Here is a 21,554-nt window from a genome sequence, read left to right as displayed (position 1 = left end):
GCTCTTGGTTCTGGCTGTTGAGGGCATTTGAGGGGAGAGAAGCAGTTTATCTGCTTTCAGATAAATCAGAGTCAGTGAAGAGTTGCTGCGGAGGGAGGCCTCTGGCCACCTGTGTCAGGGACTGTCCGGAAGGCCTGCCCAGGGCCCTGAGCGGCGGCCCAGTCCGTTGCTCTGCGGTGACCCCGCATGCACAGCTCCCAGGAGAGCGGGCCTCTGTCTGCTTCCCAGTCCATGTTCTTGTTAAACTCTGTTTCTGTCTGTCATCTAAGCAGCCACTTGGAGAACACTCAACTTGCAGTGTGAATCATGTCAACCTTGCTATGAGCTGTTTTGCAAAGTGTGTGTTAGGGGTGGAAGGATTATGGGTTTTACTTATTCCATATTAGTGTGTTCTCCTACTTAAGGGCTGCTTTGTTTTTAAAACTACCACTTTAAAAAGGAAAGCTGACAAAAGATCCTCCATGACTTTTTTATTGTAAGCTATGGAGGCCTAGACCAAATGCGCATGTTACATGTGTAGCTCCTTCAGTCTCCACAAAGTTACAACAGCCCTGCCTGTGTCCCTGGGAGCCCAGAAGCTCCCCATTGCTGCCCTCCAGCCGCATCTACTCTCCCAGGGTAGCCAGCTACCTGCCTTCTCTCACTAAGTGTGAATGTGGTTTATTTTAACTCTGTATAGATGGCATCCCACAGTATGCATTGCTACGTCTGATTTACTCACTGCCGAAGATTCTTCTGTGTTGTGCTAGGTAGTTGAAAAGTTGTCCTCATTGCTTTGTTGTGTTCCGTGAGTGAAGGCAATACTACCACATACAATAACACACCGCAGTCCACTTACAGATCTCGCTGCTCGTTCTCCTTGGAAATATTTTTAGCATTTTTGGTAGCACCAATAATGTTGCTGTGGACATTGGGCCCCTTTTCTGCCGAATACACATGTATGAACAATCTCTGGCTTTGTGACTGCGTGTTTCCTCGTAGCTGATATTGAGCAGGCGTCTTTCCGGTTTATTCTGATACATCAGTGTGAGAAGGAGCAGATGGTCCGCATTTTCGCCAGCACTTGCTTTTCTTTCCCATGATCTTGAAATAGCAGTATGGCACTATAGTTTTCTTTTGCACTTTCATTGATATTTCTGTGAAAAAGGCAGTGATTCGAGAGTGTTTTCTCAAGGTGGGGACAAGTCAGAGAGGTATGACAGCTGAGAGAACTGGCAGCCCTCTCCCTCCTTGGGGAAGATGGTCAGCGGTGACTCCCCTGGAGCCATCACCAACCCTACTGGCAGTCTCGCTGCACCTCCTTACACCAGCTCGGGCTGACGGGAAGGTGCCTTCCACGTGTGCCTCCCGTGTTCCCATCGGCACGCCAGGGATGTTGGCTTCGTGACCTTGGCTTTCTGTGAATGGTTTCTGCAAGATATCAGTGCTATAGGGAAAAAACTTTCTTTTAAGAAGAAGGCAGGCAGGAAGGAGAGAGTGCTTGCAAGAGTAGAGTGATACAATGTTTGCAATAAGCTACATTCATTTCTGCACTGCTCACTGCACAGTTTCACTACATGCCAGGAATCTGTGAGTGTAGCAGAGACAAAGTGAGGGGAAAGTCCTGGCAGAGTTGTAGCAATCAGAGATGTGTGTGCACCCAAGAGGAGGAAAGGCTGGTCTGGAAACTTTGCTAAAGAGGAAAGGATGTGAACTGTGCTAGCACTGGCTGCCTGCTGCTGCCCCAGTTCCTTCTGGTTCCTGGGGAATGGCGCTGGAACTGGAGCCTTGCTGCCACGTCCTCCTGTGAGGAGTTGAGGCACCCAGCACAGCTGGCTGAGGGTGAGGCGAGGGGCACGGCTTCCATCGGGGCACAGGGTCACCAAGAGATGAAGAGGAAGAAAACTGTGTTAGGAGAATCCTTACCCAGGCCATACACACAAGTACCCATGTACCAGAACCGTAAAGGTACAAAGCTAAGAGAAACAGTGTGAATATTTAGTCTTGAGATCAGGGTGATCTTTTTTTATGCCAGGGAAAGTAATGGAAGAAACTGCAAAGGGGAAAAAAAAAAACAAAAACCCCTACAGTCTCAATTATATAAAAGCACCCAAATGAAAAAAAAAAATATTTGCAACTGATATGCTAGACAAAGCAGGGGAAAGGGCATGTCCGCACGCCGCTGATGGGAGTGGAAATTGGTACAATCCCCTCTGGAGAGTAGCATGATAGTAAGCACCAAGAGCCTCAAGTTCCTCTCCTTTGACTCAACAATTTATTTCCCTTTAAAACCGGCCTTTGAAAATTGTCAGGAATTTGTGCAAATGCTATATACAAGAATGGCTACCTTAACTTCATTTGAGATTTTTATCAAAAGCTGTGAATGATCTTAATGTTGACTAGCTGGGGAAAAGCTAATATTTATTCAATTTGAAGTGTGTATTCACCTGAAAGATGCTACAGGACCAAGAGAAGCAGATGTTCCTTCTTCTGGTTTACTCCCCAGATATCTGCAGGAGAGGCCAGACCAAAGCCAGGAGGCCACAGCTCGGTCTGCGTCTCCCTAGGGGACTCCCGGAGCAGGGAGCCGCAGCCCGGTGTTATCCAGGCTGGAATGCTTCATCCTAAAGACCTGGGAGAGCACCAGGCAGAGGCATCGTCATAAGTAATTTTTATTGATCATTTCTGAATAAGGGAATGTTCTAGAATGAAGAGGACGGCATTGAATAGCTACATCCGCAGACTCCCAATGGAAGCCACACAATGGGTAGTTTGCTTCCCAGCTTGCCTTGTTGTCCTTGCGTGTTCCACGAATGTCCTCCAAGCAGGAATGGGGCCTAAAGGGTTGGGTTGTGTTCCTCCATGACTTCTATTAAAAGGTGAGCTCAGGCATATGAACATTTTAATGAGTTTATTTAACCATTTAGTGATTTATGAATTGGGCAGCACCAGACTCAAGTGGTTGAGCACTACATCAATGGGAAGCTTTTACAGGAAACACTTTTATAAGGTGTTCACCGAAGCAAGACAGAGAAAATATACTTGGTTGGGTTAAAGTGGAAAGTCTCTAGTTAGAGGTTAGTTTGGTGGTTTCTTTTTTTCCTTTCTTTCTCTAAAATAAGCAAAATTTATTTATTTTCATTTTATTTGCAAGACAGTAAGAGTGAGAGAAAGAGAGCTAGAGAGAGAGGGCGCCAGAAGGAGCCGGAGGGAGCAGGGGCAGACGTCTACTGATTCACTCCCCACTGAGTGCGTAGGACAGCAAACCTGGGCCCGGGTGTAACAGGGAGCTGGCACTGCACCCAGCTCACCCGTGTGGGTGGCAGAGCCCACCTCCTGGAGCCGTCACCACTGCCTCCCCAGTGAGAAAGCATAAGCCCTGACACACGTCATGCCTTTTCTCTCTCTTGGAAGCGATGATGAGAATCGCCAGCTTGAAGAGCATGGATGATGGCGTCTGATTCTCGGGATATTTTCAGTGTTTTCACCTGTTGATCCCGTGATCTTGTATCTTTGAAAATCAAGTATGCAGAATATAATTTCTCTCTTTCTCTTTTAACAGTATGCAAGCATCGAAAAGAATGGTGACTTTTTCATGTCCCCCAGTGACTTTGTCACTAGATACTTGAACATTTTTGGAGAAAGTCAACCCAACCCGAAGACGGTGGAGCTTCTGAGTGGCGTGGTGGATCAGACCAAGGATGGGTATGTGGTCTTGAAGGAGCAATTGTGTGGTTCAAAGCTGCTTTCTTTTCTGAGAAAAATCATTAGATAGGCACCTTCACATCCCTTAAGGATATTTTCTCTGCCAGTTACCACTGATACATGATTTGGCAAGCACTAGTGTTAGTGTTTCTAGCAGTGGTCATTTCACAGGTGTACGTCTTTTCTAAAGCTCTCCATCAATACTCCCCACAAAACTCCCAGAAGCAATGAAGGATTTGAGGTTTTCAAGGCAGCTGCAAACTTTGTGAGGACATGTAAAATAGGTTTAATCAATGTACCTTTTCTATAATCTTCCCTCTCTTCAAATCATCCTTAAAATGTCACACATGATGAAAGGGTGTAGCTCTTGTAGAATTATGTGACAATTCCAGATCCCCAAGAAAGGCATTCTTGCAAAAGCTGGAGGAGAGACTGCACTGTATAGAAATAAACAGGACACTTATCAAAATGCCTTTCAATTCCCCCCCCCACCTTACCAGCTTTTTTCTGCTCAAGTTTTAAATATGGGTCTAATTAAGCTTTGTAAATTTGCACTTGGCTCTTGCTGTTCAGCACAGCATTTTATGCTGTGGTGTCATATTAATGCAGTGATCCATAGAAACCAGTCTTCTCTGTACGCTGGCAGCGTGGCCTTCCTGCCTTGCTGCCGGGCCACGGGTGCTTTCCCGGGGATCGCTCTCCAGCGGTGAGCGGCCTCGGTTGGCCTGTCTATATGCAGTCAGTGTCAGCGCCCTCCGACCACCATGAATGTTGTGTATCTTCCACCAGCATTTCCCTTTGCTTATTTCTGTACCTGCCATCCTTCCTGTGAAATGAAGGCCTAAAAAGCTGGCCAGCACGACGGGAGTGAGCAGCTTCCTGAGCCATGAGGTGCACCTTAGGGCTGCTGGCCCCTGCCTCCTCTCTCTGCTCCAGGGACAGATTTTTTCTTCTTTTCCTGTAAACCCATTACCTCTGTTTTCCGGCCCATCCCGAAGGAGGGATTCTTTGCTTAGTTGGAAAGTAGAAGGTGTGGGCTGGCCTTCAGTCCCTGACACGAGGCTCTGGGGTGTTGGGGGAGAGGCTGGGTGTATTCCTCGCCAGCCCCTTGCAGTAGAAGCCAGACAGAGCGCTGGTTTTTTCCGTGGGGATTTGGATTGCTTCATTGTGTCTGTAACAGGTCACAGTTCTGAACTTGGATGACTGGCCTCAGTATTCGAGGTAATTGTTTTTTTCCTCATTGGAACAGTTTTGAAGTCTAGAAAAAAAGGAAGTATTCACCATGGAAGAGCTGGAAGCGCCGCGCTCACAGCTCGGTGGCACTCTGTGACATTTACACTCTCTTTCTTCTGTCTCTTTTTTAAACACAAACACATTTCCTTTTCTGGCTCGACCTTTGAAGTGCAAGGTGCAGACATTGCAGTGTTGTGGCTTTTGCCCTCCATCACTGAGAATATTCTGCATAGCTGCCGTGCCTCTCCGCGTCACACTCCCGAGCTGGCTGCCGCCTGATACCCAGTCTGTATGCACTTCTCCTGGATCTCCCACCATCACCAACCTCCAGGGCCTCATGGGTTTTGCATATTTCTTTCCCCTGTTGTTAGGGCCAGAATCCAGTCACAGCTGTTGCTGTGCATTTAGTTGCTATATCTTAATCTGGAGCAGGTCCTTGTCTCGTTGCTTTTCACCGGACTGTTTCAGTGCTGACTGAAGGTCCCCCCTCTGGACTGCTCTATTGTTTGCCCCATGCTTGCACGCGGGTGGGTCTGAGGATGCAGGTCAGTGCTCCTGTGCTGCCCGGCGGATCTCCGTGGCAGGGGTGTGGTCCCAGCATCATCATGCTGATAAACTTTTCTCCGGAAAAGCAGTGTTTACACGATGTTTTCATAGTGCAGGTGGTCTCTATATGAGAATCTATGGATTTAAATTTAAAAAGCATACATTAGTTAATTCATTTATTTGAAAGGCAGAATTACAGAGGGAAGGAGGAAGAGAGGGAGGAGAAGAGATGTGCTGTCCGCTGGTTCAGCGCCCCCGGACGAGCACAGCAGCTGAGCCCCGTCTGGATCTCCCAGGTGGGCGGCACAGCCCCACCCTCGTGGGCCGTCTTCTTTCTCGGGCTGTCGCTTGCTGCTTTCTTCAGCACTCTCCCTGCTACCCCTGTGAACTCTCTGCTTGCTGTGCAATTTTTTTTTTTTTAGGTTTATTTATTTGAAAGGCAGATTTACAGAGAGAAGGAAAGAAGAGAGTTCTTCCATCTGCTGGTTCACTCCCTGAGGCCACAGCAGCCAGAGCTGAGCCCATCAGGAGCCAGGGACTTCGTTTGGTCTCCCACGTGGGTGCAGAGGCCCCATGACTTATGCCACCCTGTGGTTCCTTCCCGTGTTATAAGCAGAGAGCTAGATGGGAAGTGAAGCAGTCAGGACTTGGACCAGTTTGCATTTGGGATGGCAGCACCACAGGCAGAAGCTGAATATGCTGTGGCACAGCCCTGGTCCCATCAGTGTCTTTTTGATTTGATTTGATACAAATCACAGTGTAATGTGATTTGATACATTACACTCAGTTGCTGTGCACACAGCTTGTCCACCAAGGGCAGGGTGAATGTAGGTTCTGTAGGGGTTCCTGGGATTTCTGCCAAGGGGGTACTTTGCAGAGTCTGGGGAAAACTGGGGCTCTGGAGAGCCTGGCTGGCCACCTGTTAGAAAGCACATCCTGGCTGTGTGTGGTGGAAGATCACCGTGGGGCTCGGTGTCTCTTAGCTTATGTTGTGCATGTGAGTTAAGCACACATGGTCTCCCCACAGTAGTCACGGAGGATTGCTCCCAAGGCCCTGCAAATCCCAGCATTCCCGGATGCTCACATATCTGATAAATCGTGGCATATGTAAGACTTGCTCATGGGCCCAGCGCAGTAGCATAGTTTCTAAAGTCCTCACCTGCATGCACCAGGATCCCATATGGGTGCTAGCTCTAATCCCGGTGACCCCACTTCCCATCCAGCTCCCTTCTTGTGGCCTGGGAAAACAGCAAACGACAGCCCAAAACCTTGGGACCCTACACCCACGTGGGAGACCTGGAAGGAGCTCTTGGCTCCTGGCTTTGGGTTGGCTCAGCTCTGGCCATTGCAGCCGCCTGGGGAGTGAATCAGCGGACGGAAGATCTTCCTCTCTGTTTCTCCTCCTCTCTGCATATCTGACTTTGAAATAAAAAACAAAACAAAATAAAAAAACACAAACCACCTTGCTCATAATCCATGCACAGCCTCCTGTGTACTTTAACTCTTGTCTAGGTCATATTTTTTTTAAAAGATTTTTATTTTTATTATTTTTTTATTGGAAAGGCAGATATACAGAGAGGAGAGACAGAGAGGAAGATCTTCCGTCCGATGATTCACTCCCCAAGTGAGTGCAACGGCCGATACTATGCCGATCCGAAGCCAGGAGCCTCTTCTGGGTCTCCCACGTGGGTGCAGGGTCCCAAAGCTTTGGGCCATCCTCAACTGCTTTCCCGGGTCACAGGCAGGGAGCCGGAAGGGAAGCGGGGCTGCCGGGATAGAACCGGTGCCCATATGGGATCCCGGGCGTGCAAGGCGAGGACCTTAACCACTTGCGCCACTGCGCCGGGCCCAAGGTCATATTTTTAGATTTGTACATGTTTTGCTTTTTTTGAAAGGGGAGTCTACTGGTTTACTTGGCACATTACTGCGACAGCCAGGCCTGGCCAGTCTGGAACCAGAGCCTAGAAGTCAGTCTGGGTCTCCCAGGTGGATGACAGGAACCCCAGTGTTCTTGCCATCACTGCGCTCTCTCGGGGTGCACATTAGCAGGAAACTGGGATCATGAGCTGGGTACTTCAGTATGGAGTGCAGACCTACTTGTGGCTTTGCCAAGTGCCTCTCCCCCTGGATTACTTGCAAGACGTGACACCGTGTAAATGCTGTGCAAATAGTCATTGTACTCTGGGTTAGGGAGTCATGCTAATGAGAAATGCCTGCTCATGTTCAATATGGATGCAGCGTTTTCCAAATGATTTGGATGTGAGGTTGGTTAGATAGGCACATGTGGCTCGCATAGGGATGGAATCTGAGACGAGGGAGGGCCCATGGTTCATTTCAGGTGTGGGACTGCTTTGTATTCCATCAGAGAACAAAAGTCCACTCTTGTTTTTGCAGAGGGGGATGTCCTGATTTTTTAGCCGTGGGACCAAAGGTCCAACTACCTTCCGCCCCCAGCTTTTGTGTCAGATGCTAGCCAGGTCAGCCACATCCGCAGAGAACTGATCACTCTTCAGGGGACAGGGCCTCCGTCCTGGCACAGGTCCCCTGTGATACAGGAAGACTCACTAAGGGTTAACTCAAGACGGTTGTGTTGCCCACGTAACACGTGTGCTCACTGCCTCCCCCAGGTTTGCTAGTCCTTCTTCTTTGGCTCCCCAGCCTTTTAAATACTTTAGAAAGGTAAGGAGGATACAATAACGCCGACAGCGAAATCCCTTTTATATACCTGTTTTCACTTTGTGGGGCTGACTTGAAATCCAGGCCATGGCCACATGCTGGGAGGTAATGAGGTTTACAATTGGCGATGCTTAAAGAGTATTAGGGTAATGTATTTAAACATCAGCGGCTCACAGCCTGAGCCACACATCATCTGTCAGGTGTCCTCTGGAATGGCCCCCGAGGAAGGTCTTCTCTGGGCTAATGAGCAGAGTCTCCTGCATGACTGCTGTGGATACAATGTCCAGGTTCACCCGTGAAATTCAGAAATCAGAGAATTAGATAAGGCATCTCTTTAATTTAAACAACAACAACAAAAAGCTTGGTAATAATCAACAGCAGTCACCTGAGAAACTAAAATCTTCTTAGTCATCAGACTCCCAAATTAATCTACCACAACAAAAAGCCTCATTAAGAGTCCTCGTTGAATCAGTGCTATTTTTTTTTCTCTCCCTCAAGATGTCTGATTAACCCCCTTTCTCTCTGCATTACTTGCTTTGCGTTTGTATTTGATATCTGAAACCTTGCGGGGGTGGGGACAGTGTGGTGGCTAGACGATGTCTGTGAGGAGTGAATTAGAAAGAATGTTTAACGAGGTTTGTATTATGTCGCTGATGTGTTAGGAACACTTGAGGAATGTCAGGTGTCTGGATTTTCCATTTCTTTTTAATTCCAGAAAGGGTTGATTAATGAGGAGCTACTGATTTTGCATCTCATCCATATGTACCGATAGCCCTCCTCCCCCTCACCATCCCCCCCTTGCCTAAGTGCTTTTTTATTTTTTATCTTATTTTTTGATTTTTCATAAAAGCAAGTGAGAAACAGGGCTGTCTCCAGAGGGGCAGGAAGGGCAAGAAAGCGGCATTGCAGGTGGGTGACCTCGTGACATGTGCCGAGGGAGGGACTGGGCCGAGATTGGAGGAGTCTTGGGATGGTGGCCTCTGGGAAGAGGGCAGAAACAGCTGTCCTGGAGCGTGCCCCTGAGACCCCAGGAGGCCAGGACTGTGGCTGGCCACCCTGAGACAAGCCCTGCCCTTCGTACTGAGTTAGTGGATGTTTCTAAAAGCAGTGGTGGGTCAGTCCACCCGTGCTTGACCCCCGGGCAAGCTGTGAGGTCTCTCCTGCAGAAGCAGTGGCGTCGCCCCAGATCCTTGTGGCACCCTGACACTGGCCGAGCTGGGAGGGAGAGGAGGGCTTCTGGGCTGAGGAGGTCGGGAGGGCTCTGCCTGCCAGCACAGGGTTAGTGCCTTTAGGACCAAGGTTGACAGGAAGGCCCAGGAAGGTGCCATGTCCACATCTGCTGACTTGGCAGCTTCCAGAAGCTGGCAGAACATTTCTGAGGTGATACCTGACCAACTGTAGGTGTTTTATTCTGGCTTCCCTAGCTGGGCACGAGAGGCTGCAAGGCAACTGAGTGAGCACATATTCTCCACCACCGTTCATAGTCAGGATGGTAATGGCAAGCCGGCTCCAGAATGCCCCTGAAACAACAGGGAAGATGATTGATGTCCGTTAGACCTCGCCCTGAGGGCGTGCCCTGTTAAGATGCTAGTGTGACCTGCTGGGAAGCGCATGTGACTGTACTGTCTGGCCCAGACACAAGGTTGCAGAGTGGGCTTGCAGTCTCTTCATGCGACAGCTTTCTCCTGCTTTCTATTCTGAGAATTGGTAGTGATCTGGATGACTGTGGTTTTAAAACACAGTGTGAGGATGTGTCCCACCGTCTGAAAGATCTGCGCCGTTCAAGGATTATGTTCCAGTTGAGCGTTGGGTACATGGTGTTGGAAATGCAGGTCTGGCTCAAGGTGCGTGAAAGAACTGTGAATTCTTACGGTAACAGGGTCGGAGGAAGTTCACCGAAACTGTTGCTGAGTCCACGCTGCAATTCAGTCTTGAAGAAGCTGTTATTTCTTGGGACGTGGTGTTGTACCAGAAAAGAATATCCCCAGCTTCCCTACACAGATCATTAGACCGCTCCTTCCTTTCCTAAGATGGACCTGTGGGAGGCCGAAGCCCTTCATAGCCTTCAACCAAAGCAACATATTACAGCAGATTGGACGCACATGTCTTCCATTAAGTCAGACATTTAAGAGATTTGCAAATATGTAAAACTGCTTTTCTCATTAAATTTTTTTTTTTATATTTAAAAATGTTATTTTTCATGTAAATAGGTCATGCTACTGGGTACTAGATCTATTCACTTTTTAATGAATTAATAGATACCTCTGAATTTTCTCCATTTTAATTTCTGGTTCAGTAACTAGGGTAGATCTAAGCCATATAAACAAATGCTCTTTCAAGGGTCTTGAATAATTCATGAGCAGGAAAAGTTCCAGGCATGCTGAGCTAGGAGGCTGGGGGAAGGCAGAGGCCACGGCAAGATGTTGCGCAGACGTGGTGGTGGAACTTGGGGAGCGCATTTTCTTCCGCTTTTCTTCCTTTTCCCCCAGGAAACAAACGAGTGGGAGGGCGGGTTGAGTCAATGACAGTTTGTGGTATAATGTACTAGAGGGTCATCCAGGAGGCGGCTGGTGGGGCAGGGGACAGTAACTGTTGGGCGGGAACCACCCAAAGGGTTGTGGTCCTGGGGTTTGAAGCCAAGTGTTAGCTGATTTCACCCGTTCAAGTCCAAGCTTGGAGTAAGAAGTGTGGGGTGTAAATAGGGTTGAGTCTTAGCTTTTGGGGAATCCAGAGTAGAAGAGGACTGAGATGAGTGGGGCGGGCAAGCAGATGGTTATAGTGATTGTGGATTTAGCGTGGAGGAGGACCAAGGGCATTGAGGTGGGAGGTGGTGAGGGATGGGGCAAAGGGTAGGCTGACTTACCATTTAAGATAATAATGGGGCGTGTTTACACTGAGGGGGAGACCCCACAGAGGACGTGAGGAGGAGGCACCTGCTTCCCTGCTCCTAGACCTAGGATGCAGGCAACCCACTTACCTAGGAGAGGGCTGCTGGGGAAGCCTTGTTCTCCAGGGAAGCCATTGTGGCGGGGCAGAGGGTGCAGGAGGGTCTCTGTACCAGAACTCGCCATTGGGAGGGGCTGAGGAGATGTGGCCATCACTCACTGACCTGTTTAAACATGTCTTACCTTTTTCCACCAACTTGATTCTCCCTGCAGAATGAGCTTTTTAAAAAGATATATTTATTGTTTGAAAGGCAGAGATGCAAAGAGGAAAAGAGAGAGAGAGAGAGATCTTCACTTCGACTTGTTCACTCCACAAATGGTGGCTGGAGTTGGGGCAGGCTGCAGCCAGGAGCCAGGAGCTTCCTCCAGGGCTCCCACGTGGGTGCAGGAGCCCTGGCGCTTGGACCATTTTCTGTGTTCTCAGGCACATGACCAGGGAGCTGGGTCAGAACTGATGCAGCCGAGTCTTGAACTCGCACCCACACGGGATGCAGTACTACAGGCAGCAGCTTGCATATCTTTTTCTTTTTTAATAAAGAATTGATTTGGTCCTCTCCCCCCCCGCCCTCATTCTCTCTCTCTCTCTCCCCTCAGTCCTTCTCTCTCCTTTTCTCCCCTCCCTTTACGGGTGGTGCCTTCTGTTACTTTAGGGCGAAGCCCTCCTGAGTGCCAGTCCCTAGATCCCAGACATCGCTGCCCGCCCCGATTGGGGAGGAAATACCCTTGCTTTGTCATTTACCTGCCTCAGGTGTTCCCTTACAAACTTAAAAAGTGGACTCCACCACCAATGTTGGGAGATGGCGCGTCAGTTAATTTCCCATGGATTGCGGCTTGGTGGTTGTGGTCCCCAAGCTGTTCTCAAGCCCTGAAGAGAGTCTCAGGTTCCAGGGAAGGGTCTCACATGCACTAAGGGGAGATTTCAGTGGAAAAAGCCAGGCGTGGCAGACGATGGTTAGTAGGCAGGTGGCACTCAGCCAGGGCCATTTTGCACTCTGTAAGGAAGGGACACATGGGACAGGAGAGTGGCTTCCAGGACCTACCCAAGAGAGGCTTGATTCAGGAGAACTGTGAGCATAGCTGAATTTCACATTTATTGATGCAGTGAGCAAATATTGACACCACCCAAGTGTCAGGTGATGTCTTTAAACAAGATGGACTTTGTGTCCTCATCTGGCATCTGTGCTGGTGCATGGGTAAGAGGTCTTCCAAGGTCCAGGGCGCAGGTAGGCATTGTGCCACAGTAGTTAAGCCACCCTGGGGTGCCTGACCCCACCCCATGTTGGAGAGCCTGCACTGTGTCCCGGCTCCCTACTGGGGAGTCTTGTCATCTACCCCAGAGACCCACATGGAAGCAGTGGGCATTCGGGGAGTGAGCCACTGGATAGAAGTGCAGCGTCTTCCCCTTCTCTGCATCACTCCCCCTTTCAAACACACACATCTTTAAAAAAGCAAAGTTCCGAAGTTCACTGGAGGGGCAGGCCTTTTGTACAGTGATTAGGATGTTGCTTGACACGCCTGCTTTCCATGTTAAATGCCCTGATCATGTACACCCTAGGAGACAGCAGGTGACAGCTCAAATATTTGGGAACCCTGCCTTCCCCGTGGAAGACCTAAGCTGAGTTCTAGGCTCCTGACTTCAGCCTGGCCCAGGCCCTGCTGTTGTGGGGGAGTGAACCAAAGAATAGGGAGACCACTGCCTATCTCTGCCTTGAATAATACAAGGAAATGTTTAAAATATAAATTCACAGAACTCTGTATGGACTTCAAGGTTATTGGTTCAAGTGAAGCTTGGCTTTAGTTCATTTTTTCATGACATTTTTGATGCTCTTGTGTGATACAGAGTCAGGTGGCTGGAAGTTGGTTCAGAGGCTGCTGAAGCAGCACATGAAAGGTGATGCTGGGTTAGGGACTAAGAAGTGGTCGGTCCCTGAGCTCTGGGACCAATCCTGGTGGGTTGGGCGTGACGTACTGGAAGGGTGGCAGTCAGAGCAGCTGAGACACACGATGTTGTGAGAGGAGTAGGTTTGGCAGGGAAATTGTGACTTCGTGGAACATGTTCACATGGATATCTTAAATGTGTAATTGGATTGGTAGATGGCCAGATGTGAGCCTGAACTTCAGGGAGACGTCTGGGTAGGAGATGGGTCGGTCTCACTATGGTTGGGCCTCCCAACGAGCAAGTTCTAAGTTCTTTACAGGGGATTTGGTGGAGCAAAAGTGCTCTGAGAAGGGAAACTTGTATCTGTCCTGTACTCATGGTGACTTTTGTCCTTGTCACTATTCCCCAAGCAACAGGATGTTAACAGCTATTCACAGAGCATTTATGTTGAGTAGTCTGGAGATGGTTTAATGCATATGGGGCATATGGGGGAATCTGCATAGGTTATATGCCAACAGTATGCATTTTGCATAAGGAACTTGAACTTCTGTGGATTCTGATGTCCACCATGGTCCTGGATTCTAATTTATTGAATTTTATTAGAAAGTCAAATATACAAGAGAAACAGAGAGGAAGATCTTCCCTCCACTGATTCACTCCCCAGGTGGCTACAATGGCTGGAGCTGAGCTGATCTGAAGCCAGGAGCCAGGAACTTCTTCCAGGTCTCCCACTGGAGTGCAGAGTCCTAAGGCTTTGGACTATCCCTAACTGCTTTCTCAGGCCACAAGCAGGGAGCTGGATAGGAAGCAGAACTTCCAGACACAAACTGCTACCCATATGGGATCCCGTCGTGTGCAAGGTGAGGATTTTAGCCACTAGGCTACCATGCTGGGCCCAAGGGGTCCTGGATTCTAAGGAGTGACTCTATTTAGCTTGGCTTGACCCAGTTCTCAACATAAGCAGCTATTGCTGAAATAACTTTTAAGGCACAAGGAGTTGGGGGTGGATTTTTGTGGGGATTGGGAGTCTTTTTTTTTTTTTCTTTAAGATTTTTAAATTTTTATTAGAAAGGTTGGTCAGATTTGTGGAGCAGAGGAGAAACAGAAAGATTTTCCATCCTTAGGTTCAGTCCCGGAATGTCTGCAGTGGCTGGAGCTGTGCTGATCCAGAGCCGGGAGCTTCTTCTAGGTCTTCCGTGTGGCTACAGAGTCCCAAGGCTTTGGGTCGTCCTCCACTGCTTTCCTAGGCTGCAAGCAGGGAGGCACAGGGGTAGTGAAGCAGCCAGGACATGAACTGGCATCCATATAGGCTCCGGGTGCTTGCAAGATAAAGATTTAGCCATTGAATCATTGTGCTGGGCCCATGGTAGTCTTTTTAAAATGAAGTGCCATGAGCTCTTGTTTTTTTGTGTACTAGTTGAGTCTATTACATCAGCTATTTGCATTCATCCCATTCCTGGCCAATGGGAGGAGCCCTTTTATGTTGTTCTCTTTCTCCTTTTTGATACACTTCATCTTTGATAGCTCTCCTATAAAATGCGATGCTGCTTTGGTGTGTTTCCTGTTGCACACCTGGAGCCTCCCCCTCGGGACCCCCTTGGAATGGGCACTTAGTTTAGAGGCCATGGTCCAGGGTTAGGGGCTTCTGACTTCTGGTCTGGCATCACCTTGACGCGTGCACTTGCTCTTTTCATCAGGGTCTTTCAGTTTAATTTAAATACTGTAGTTTGCAATTCAGTGTTAAATTGACTAAACTTAATTCAAGTTATTCTTACTTCCATGATTTTTCTATTAATCTCCATTCTTTTAAAATCTCGGTTAATAGCAAATTTCATATAATTGCGTATTTGTAATGTGTAGGATTTATTCAAAATAATAGCGCTTACATTGCTGCTTAACAGTTGATACGAAATAGCAGTTTAGACTTCCTCTCGGCAGCCAGGATTATGGTATAGCTGGTGACACTGCCCCCTGCCATGCTGGCGTGCATTGTGAATGCCAGTTCGTATAGCCACTGGTCTGCCTCTGATGCAGACCCCTGCTAGGGGCCCAAGGAAAGCAGAACAGGACCCCTGTGTTTGGGCCGCTGCCACAGGTGCGGGAAACCCAGATGAAGCTCCTGGCTTCAGCCTGGCTCAGCCCTGGTGACTGTGGCCATCGAGGGCGAGAAGCAGCTGACGAGCAGTATGTGCCTCTCTTTCTGTAACTCTAATTTTCAAGCAAGTAAGTAAATACGTCTTAAACAGAGAAACAGCCTTCTCTTGAGGTCTGTGCACAAAGTGTGTGCTGTCGAAGGACTATTCTGACGTGTTTGAAATAGTTGCTTCTCAGTGCGGTTTCGCCACCAACTTGATATGTGGTTAGTTTCATTCGTTTCAGTTTGTTTTCAATTTTTAGGGATTGCTTTTTTTCTTTCTTTTTTCCTTGTAATTGAGTTTTTGAATATGTAAAACATATGTTTACAAAGTCAGACTTCAGCACAGCCACAGGAAGGTATGGCTCACAGGCGCCCACATCTTCACCCTGGCCCTCTCTGCTTTCTGCTGTCAGCGCTTGTACGAGGGAGGTTAGTGAGCTGGTGTGTGGATTCACTTCATGGTCCACTCCCCACGTGCGTCCCACGCAGCTCCACAGACTGTGCTCCTCTAAATGCGCAGTCTCAGGATGCACAGGTGTGTGGTGTAAACACCCATGGATGTGTGTTGTTGAGGGATGCAGATGCAGTGGGAACACACACACACCTCTCCAATCCTCCATCCCCCCCATTTAGTTGGAAGGCAGAGTTCCAGAAGGGGAGATCTTTAGTGCCGCTTTACTCCTCAAAAGTCTGCAGTGACCGGGGCTCGGCTAGGCTGAAGCTAGGAACCAGGAACCCTTTCCAGGTCTCCCGTGCGGGTGACAGAAACCCTGGCTCTCAGACAATGTTCTGCTGTCCTATTAAGCACATTAGTAGGGAGCTGGATCCAAAGTAGAGCAACTGGGACTTGGACCAGCACGCATATGGGATGCCAGCGTTGCAAGTAGAGGATTAACACCCTCCCATCCCACGCCCATGCCACAGCCCTGGCCCAGTATATGTATTAAAAGGACCTAAGAGATTCTGCTGTCTGCCACAGGCCTGCTGGAGGAGAGAACATAGCTCAGACAGAGAGCCGGTGGCGCAGTTCCCAGGCTGAGGACCCCGGTGACGGCGCGGTGCAAACTCCTGCAGAGGGACCAGCTTCTTGCAGTCTCCCTCTAGTATATCCAGTTTGGCCCTTCAGCTTACTCATCTCAGCAGAACATACCCTCAGAGCTCACATTTCATCTTGGATGCATGTGTGCATGGATGCAGTCGTGTGTGTGTATCAGCCCCTAGAGTATGTGTGTGTGTGCTCATGTGTGTGCACATGTGTAGTTTGAAATACACTCTGAATATGTTAGCAGGTCGTCCTCATTCATTTGTATGGCCACATCGAAGAATACCATGTCCGTGTTAGTTCATCTGCCCAATGCCTGTTAAAATGTATGTGCTTTGGATCGTAAGGATCTTCGCCCAGGCCCCCATGCAGGCTGCTGGGGAAGCGACCTGACCAACCCTAGGGAGGAAGTTAGCCTCCCCTTTTGCCCTGAACATCACTGGGCTTGCTCCTAGGTTCCCATGCCCCTTCCTGAGTGCCCCGTGGGCTGTCTGCTCCCTGTTACTCAGCTTCGTCACGCCTCCTTCTGCTGGGGCTGGTGCTGCGGCACAGTGGGTGAAGGCACTGTTTAATATGCCAGCATTCCATAGCCAAGTACAGCTGCTCTGCTTCCCATCTAGCTCCCTGCTGGTGGCACCTGGGAAGGCTGTGGAAGATGGCCCCAGTGTTTGGGCTGTTGTCGGCTGTGTGGGAGACCCAGCTGTGATTCCTGCCTGCCTTCCTGATGGCCTGGCCTAGACGTGGCCTTCTGTGACCATGTGTGAGAGTGCATGGATTATTCTGCCCACCTCTCTCTCTGGCTTTCCAATCAGCCAGCTTTAAGAATCTGAAGACACTGACATGGGGCATTAGCAAGGAGAATCAGCTGACTAAGCCACCCTCTTCATGTCTCCGTGTTTCTAGTTACCTTTTCCCCCCAATTTACCAGACTTACTATGTAAACACTGGGGAAAACCTCTCTGGAAGGGCCAGAGCATTGACTCAACATAAAATTAGTCTCGGCATCCTCTTTCTGTTGCCTTGTGATTCCCTGATTCAGGACTTTTTCTAGAATTTTTAAAAAAGCTTTTTTTTTTAATCTTAGGAATTAAAAGTCACCAACTTCCTGAAGGAACAACTGCATAAAAAAAACACTGATACTGCCTTTTCTGTAATAGTTGTAGCTAGAAAAAGCAATAGAATCTCAAATGTGTTGTAACTTAATTTTGCTTTCGGTAAAAATATCAGGTGCTCCCAACAGTTTCTAATTTTGGTCACTCTGCAGTTGCTGTTCCATTTCCGAATTGCCTGTGTTTTAAAAAGCCTGGATTTGTCAAAAGACCTTAGAGATAGAACTTGCTAATGAATGCGGAGACGGCTGGGGAAGCACAGTGGGTCAACTGGGAGAGAAATGTTTCTTCCCTTTGGCCAATTTTTCTACCGTTTATATAGATTCTTCCACTGAGAGCTATAAAATGCAAATCTAAATTGAACAGGCTCACATAGTCACAATAGTTCTTTTGATTATTTTAGCAAAAACCTACATTCGTGGGTGGTCTGTGTTATTAGATGAATTCATCATTCTTTGTTGCAAATCTTTGTATAACAACATAATTAAATATGAAGAATTTATATATTTTTTTGCCTTAACAGATCATGTGCCAATTCTAAACCAAATTATATTTAGGTAGTATAATTTTATCCTGTAGTGGGATTATGGGCGGGAATAGCATTCTTTTCATATGAGCTAAAATTTAGAAATGCTACTGAATCAGAATATTTAAACAGAAATCATGTTTTATATCAGTTCTCACTAATAAGGTTTCTTAGTTATTAGGAAACTTCTGCTGGCCACTGCATTTTCTTATTCATTGGTACTTTTCTTAACTACTGTTTTTATGTGAAAGGTGGAGAGAACATTATAAAGGTACCTCTCATCTCCTGGTTTCCTCTCCCAGTGCCCCCAACGACTGCGAGAATGCCAGGCTGACGCTGGGAGCCAGGAGCTACAGCCGGTTCTCCCACATGGGAGACAGGGACCAAGATACTTGAGCCGTCTCCTGCTGCCTCCCAAGGGGCAGTTGCTGGGGAGCTGCAACGGGGAAGGGGCGGTGGGAGGTGCAGCTGAACCCAGGCACTCCAGTTGGGAACAAGCTTCCCAAGTGGCCTCTTCACCATGGTACCAAACACCTGCCCTAGTACTGTGTGTACAACTTGATTTCAATTCTGAGCATTTCATTTAAGGAGCGTCTTATGTAATCATTCAGGGGGTGAATTCTCATGGAGGCCTCAGAGACGTGACAGCATCTCTTCTGATCCCTTCCATCTTGACAGCATTTTGCTTAAACACGGACGTATCCTTGTTATCGGTCAGTGTCTTCCAGTTTGCCTTGCAGAAATATCTATTCAAAGCAGATTCCTGGGATCACAATGGAACATACACTTGTTACTTTTTTTTTTCAACCACACTTCAACTGAGAACTGAACGTGTGGTTGAAGTTTTAGTCTCCTTGGTCACTGTGAGAGAAATGATAGAGCAGTGTGGCTGGAAGCCTAACACTGAGGCTAAATGGCTGAGTGTAGTGAGGGCCTGCTCCCTGTCCTGCCTTAGGAAGCAGGTGCACTGCCTCGTTCTCTGTACCGAGTTCACTCACTCCTGGCGTGACTTTCTCGGTAGCTACTCTCGGGCTGTTGGGCAGGCCTGGTGCTGCCATCATTGGTTCCTTCACTGCCAGTCACAGTTTGGTAGTCTTCCTCTTTCCTGTACTGGGCAAGGTAAGAATGTGTTCTGGAGTAGCAGTGACATTTGGTGACTCATCTTCCTTATATATGTTTCCCTTCCAAGTGGCATTGAGACCTGGAGCTTTGGCTCAACAGGGAAGCTGTCCCTGCCACCCCATATTGGAGTGCCCAGTCAGATCCCAGCTACTTTGCTTAGGATCCAGCCCAGGTTGTTGATGATGCCCTAAGTAGTTAGGTCCCTGCCACCTGAGTGGGAGACGTAGGTAGAATTCTGGGTTCCTGGCTTCAATCTGGCCCAGACCTGGCTGTTAGCATCAGTTTAGGGGAGTGAACCTACAAACAGAAGATCTCTCTCTCTTTTCCCTCCCCATCCCGTTGCCTCTGCCTCTTAAATGAATGAATAAATAAACCTTAAAAAAATAAAATTAACTTTGGGCATTTATAATGACGAAAGGGAAGATGGACTCTGTTACAGGCGGGAGATGGGGTTTGGGTGGAATCGGGGTATGTGTCAGCCCCATGACTTGGGAGTGATGATGGTCATGGGTGCTTGGGGGTTCCAACCGTGGCGACTGTGTTTATAGAGAAAGCAGTGTTTAATCTTAGACCTGGGTGCTCATTTGGGGTGACATGGAGCAGAGGGCTGGTAGAAATTATTTGGGGCGACTGCTGCTGTTCACGCTGGAAGTAACTTTAGATAATGCATAGCATGCCCCTTCTATTTATTATTGTGTCCCTTCATCTTTTGAATACTCTTCTTTAAATTTATCTTCTTACTGAATTTGAGTGCGTATTTCCCCCTCCCCTTTCAGAAAAGAAAGTAGAATGCTCTTTAGCCCGAGATGCCTAAATGGAATTATGTTACAATATTGAATACATTTTAAAATCTACCCCTGCTTTGTTTGTGTTCACAAGTTGGACCATATGGATGAAAAATGTTTACCTTGGAATCAACATTTGGGCATTTTTTTTTTCCTTTCATGGTCTTAAATTCAGAAAATCATAATCTACTTTAAGCTTATTATAAATGATGGAGCCCTTGTTTACATGGGTAAAATGATGACTCTTTCCAAGTAGGATAGTGAAGTTCATGTTAATGTTTGCTATTTAATGACATCTAATGATATTCAATGAAGGGTTATGCTAAACTGGAGAGAAAATGTGTTGCCCAGGCAACTGCCTCTGGCATACTCGCGATTCGGGCATATGGCTCTATAGTACACATTATTTCAGCATCTTTAAGCATAAAGAACCACACATGTAATTGACTGTGAAAAATTACTGCTCAGTTACTGTATTGTGTGGCCATAATAGAAGTAAATGAATACGTCATTGTTGTGGGAACAAGTCTGTTGGGAATCACTTGTAGACTCTGCTATTTAAGAAGCAAAAATACAATAAGAAGAAAATAGCTGGTTTAATTAACATGTAAAAATTGGGTTAATTTGAATTCAGCTGGCACAGCGGATACGAACATTGCCTTTTTGTGTGTGCGTGTGATATTCTGGCTCAAGCCCGTGTACTTTCGTTTCTTTTTGCCCACACCATGAATAATTTTATTTATTTTTTTTAATGATGAGGGCTGTTGCAGTCATTTCGTTTTCGCCTTGCAGAGTGCTTCTGTTACGATCACACGAAGAGAGGTTTTTGTGCACTCTACCCAAAATGCAAGAATCATAATTGAATGAAAGAAAATGCTAAAATATTCCCGAGTAATTGACGATGTTTTTCAAAAGAGAGGGGAGTCAGTATAATTTGATTTCGTGTATTTTAAAAAGAATTTTTTTTTCTGCGGCTTTATTTAGTTCTAGCTGAGTGACTAATAGGAAATACATCGTTGTCGGGTTCAAAAGAGTGACCCATTCGTTCTCGTCACTTGTAATGTCTGCTGAGATACTTGCTGTTTGTTTCAGATACCTTCTCAGTGCTTTAACGGTGCTTCGGAGATTCCCAAGATTCCATTGAGAAATGCAGTACAAATGATGAGTTGACTCTCTTGGTACTGTAAAATGCTGTTTGAACAAACACCAAACACAGGCATTGTGAGCATGTTTAGCTACTGTGCGCAAGAGATGTGCCTGCTGCTCATGCGCTCCTCTGTGGGGACACTTCCGTGTTCACAGCAAAGCAGCGGGGCAGCCTCTGTCCTTGCGTGCATCCCCCGGCCCTGCCCGCGTCGTGGCCAAGTCAGTGCTGCTCTAGGCTCAGCTCTAGGCTCATGCAGGTGCAAACAACTTGGCTGCCTGCTTGTTTTTTAGTTACTGTTTTCTCAACTGCAATTTTTCTACCCTTCTTCATTTTTCATTTTAATAAAATTGCAGCCCTCTCATCCAGCCTTAATTGGAACAAGGATTTTTCCTAATGTGCATTCTTTGACGACATTAACCCTCCAGCACAGTTTGCAGGATTTACAGTTGCTTTTTCCCTTTCCTCCAGTGGGTATTTTGATTTTTTGCTTTGTTTTTTGTCCCCATTTCCCAAGGCAATACTGAATGTGAAATAAGTTGCTCACGTTCTTTAAAACAACAACTCCCCACCCCCCCGCCCTTTAGCACACCTGGCCTTTCATTTAAAAAAAAAAGTCTTTGGCTAGAAATGAAAATGCTCATGATAGACTTAAAATGCCGAATATCTTGTGGTGCATGTTAGTAAATTCTGCTCTTGAACTATAAAACAGGAGTGATGCACTCT

General features: G+C 47.4%; 1 protein-coding gene across 2 annotated transcripts in view; it reads left to right on the top strand.

Moving 5' to 3' along the window:
* SLC25A13 (solute carrier family 25 member 13) overlaps positions 1 to 21,554 on the top strand; it is a 137,209-nt gene that overhangs the window by 26,161 nt on the left and 89,494 nt on the right. The window contains exon 3 of one of the 2 annotated variants that reach the window (XM_040964485.1): positions 3,542 to 3,684. In XM_040964485.1, coding sequence (XP_040820419.1) covers positions 3,542 to 3,684 — 143 coding nt within the window. Of the gene's footprint in view, positions 1 to 3,541; positions 3,685 to 21,554 lie in introns of those variants that run through there. The other variant, XM_040964486.1, reaches the window with a different exon arrangement.

This window comes from Ochotona curzoniae, unplaced genomic scaffold (assembly GCF_017591425.1).
Source record: "Ochotona curzoniae isolate NIBS_2020 unplaced genomic scaffold, NIBS_Ocur_1.0 scaffold_3835, whole genome shotgun sequence".
NCBI classification, from domain to species: Eukaryota; Metazoa; Chordata; class Mammalia; order Lagomorpha; family Ochotonidae; genus Ochotona; species Ochotona curzoniae.
The sequence above is the reverse complement of the archived record's forward strand: the minus strand, read 5'-3'. Positions and strand labels throughout refer to the sequence as shown.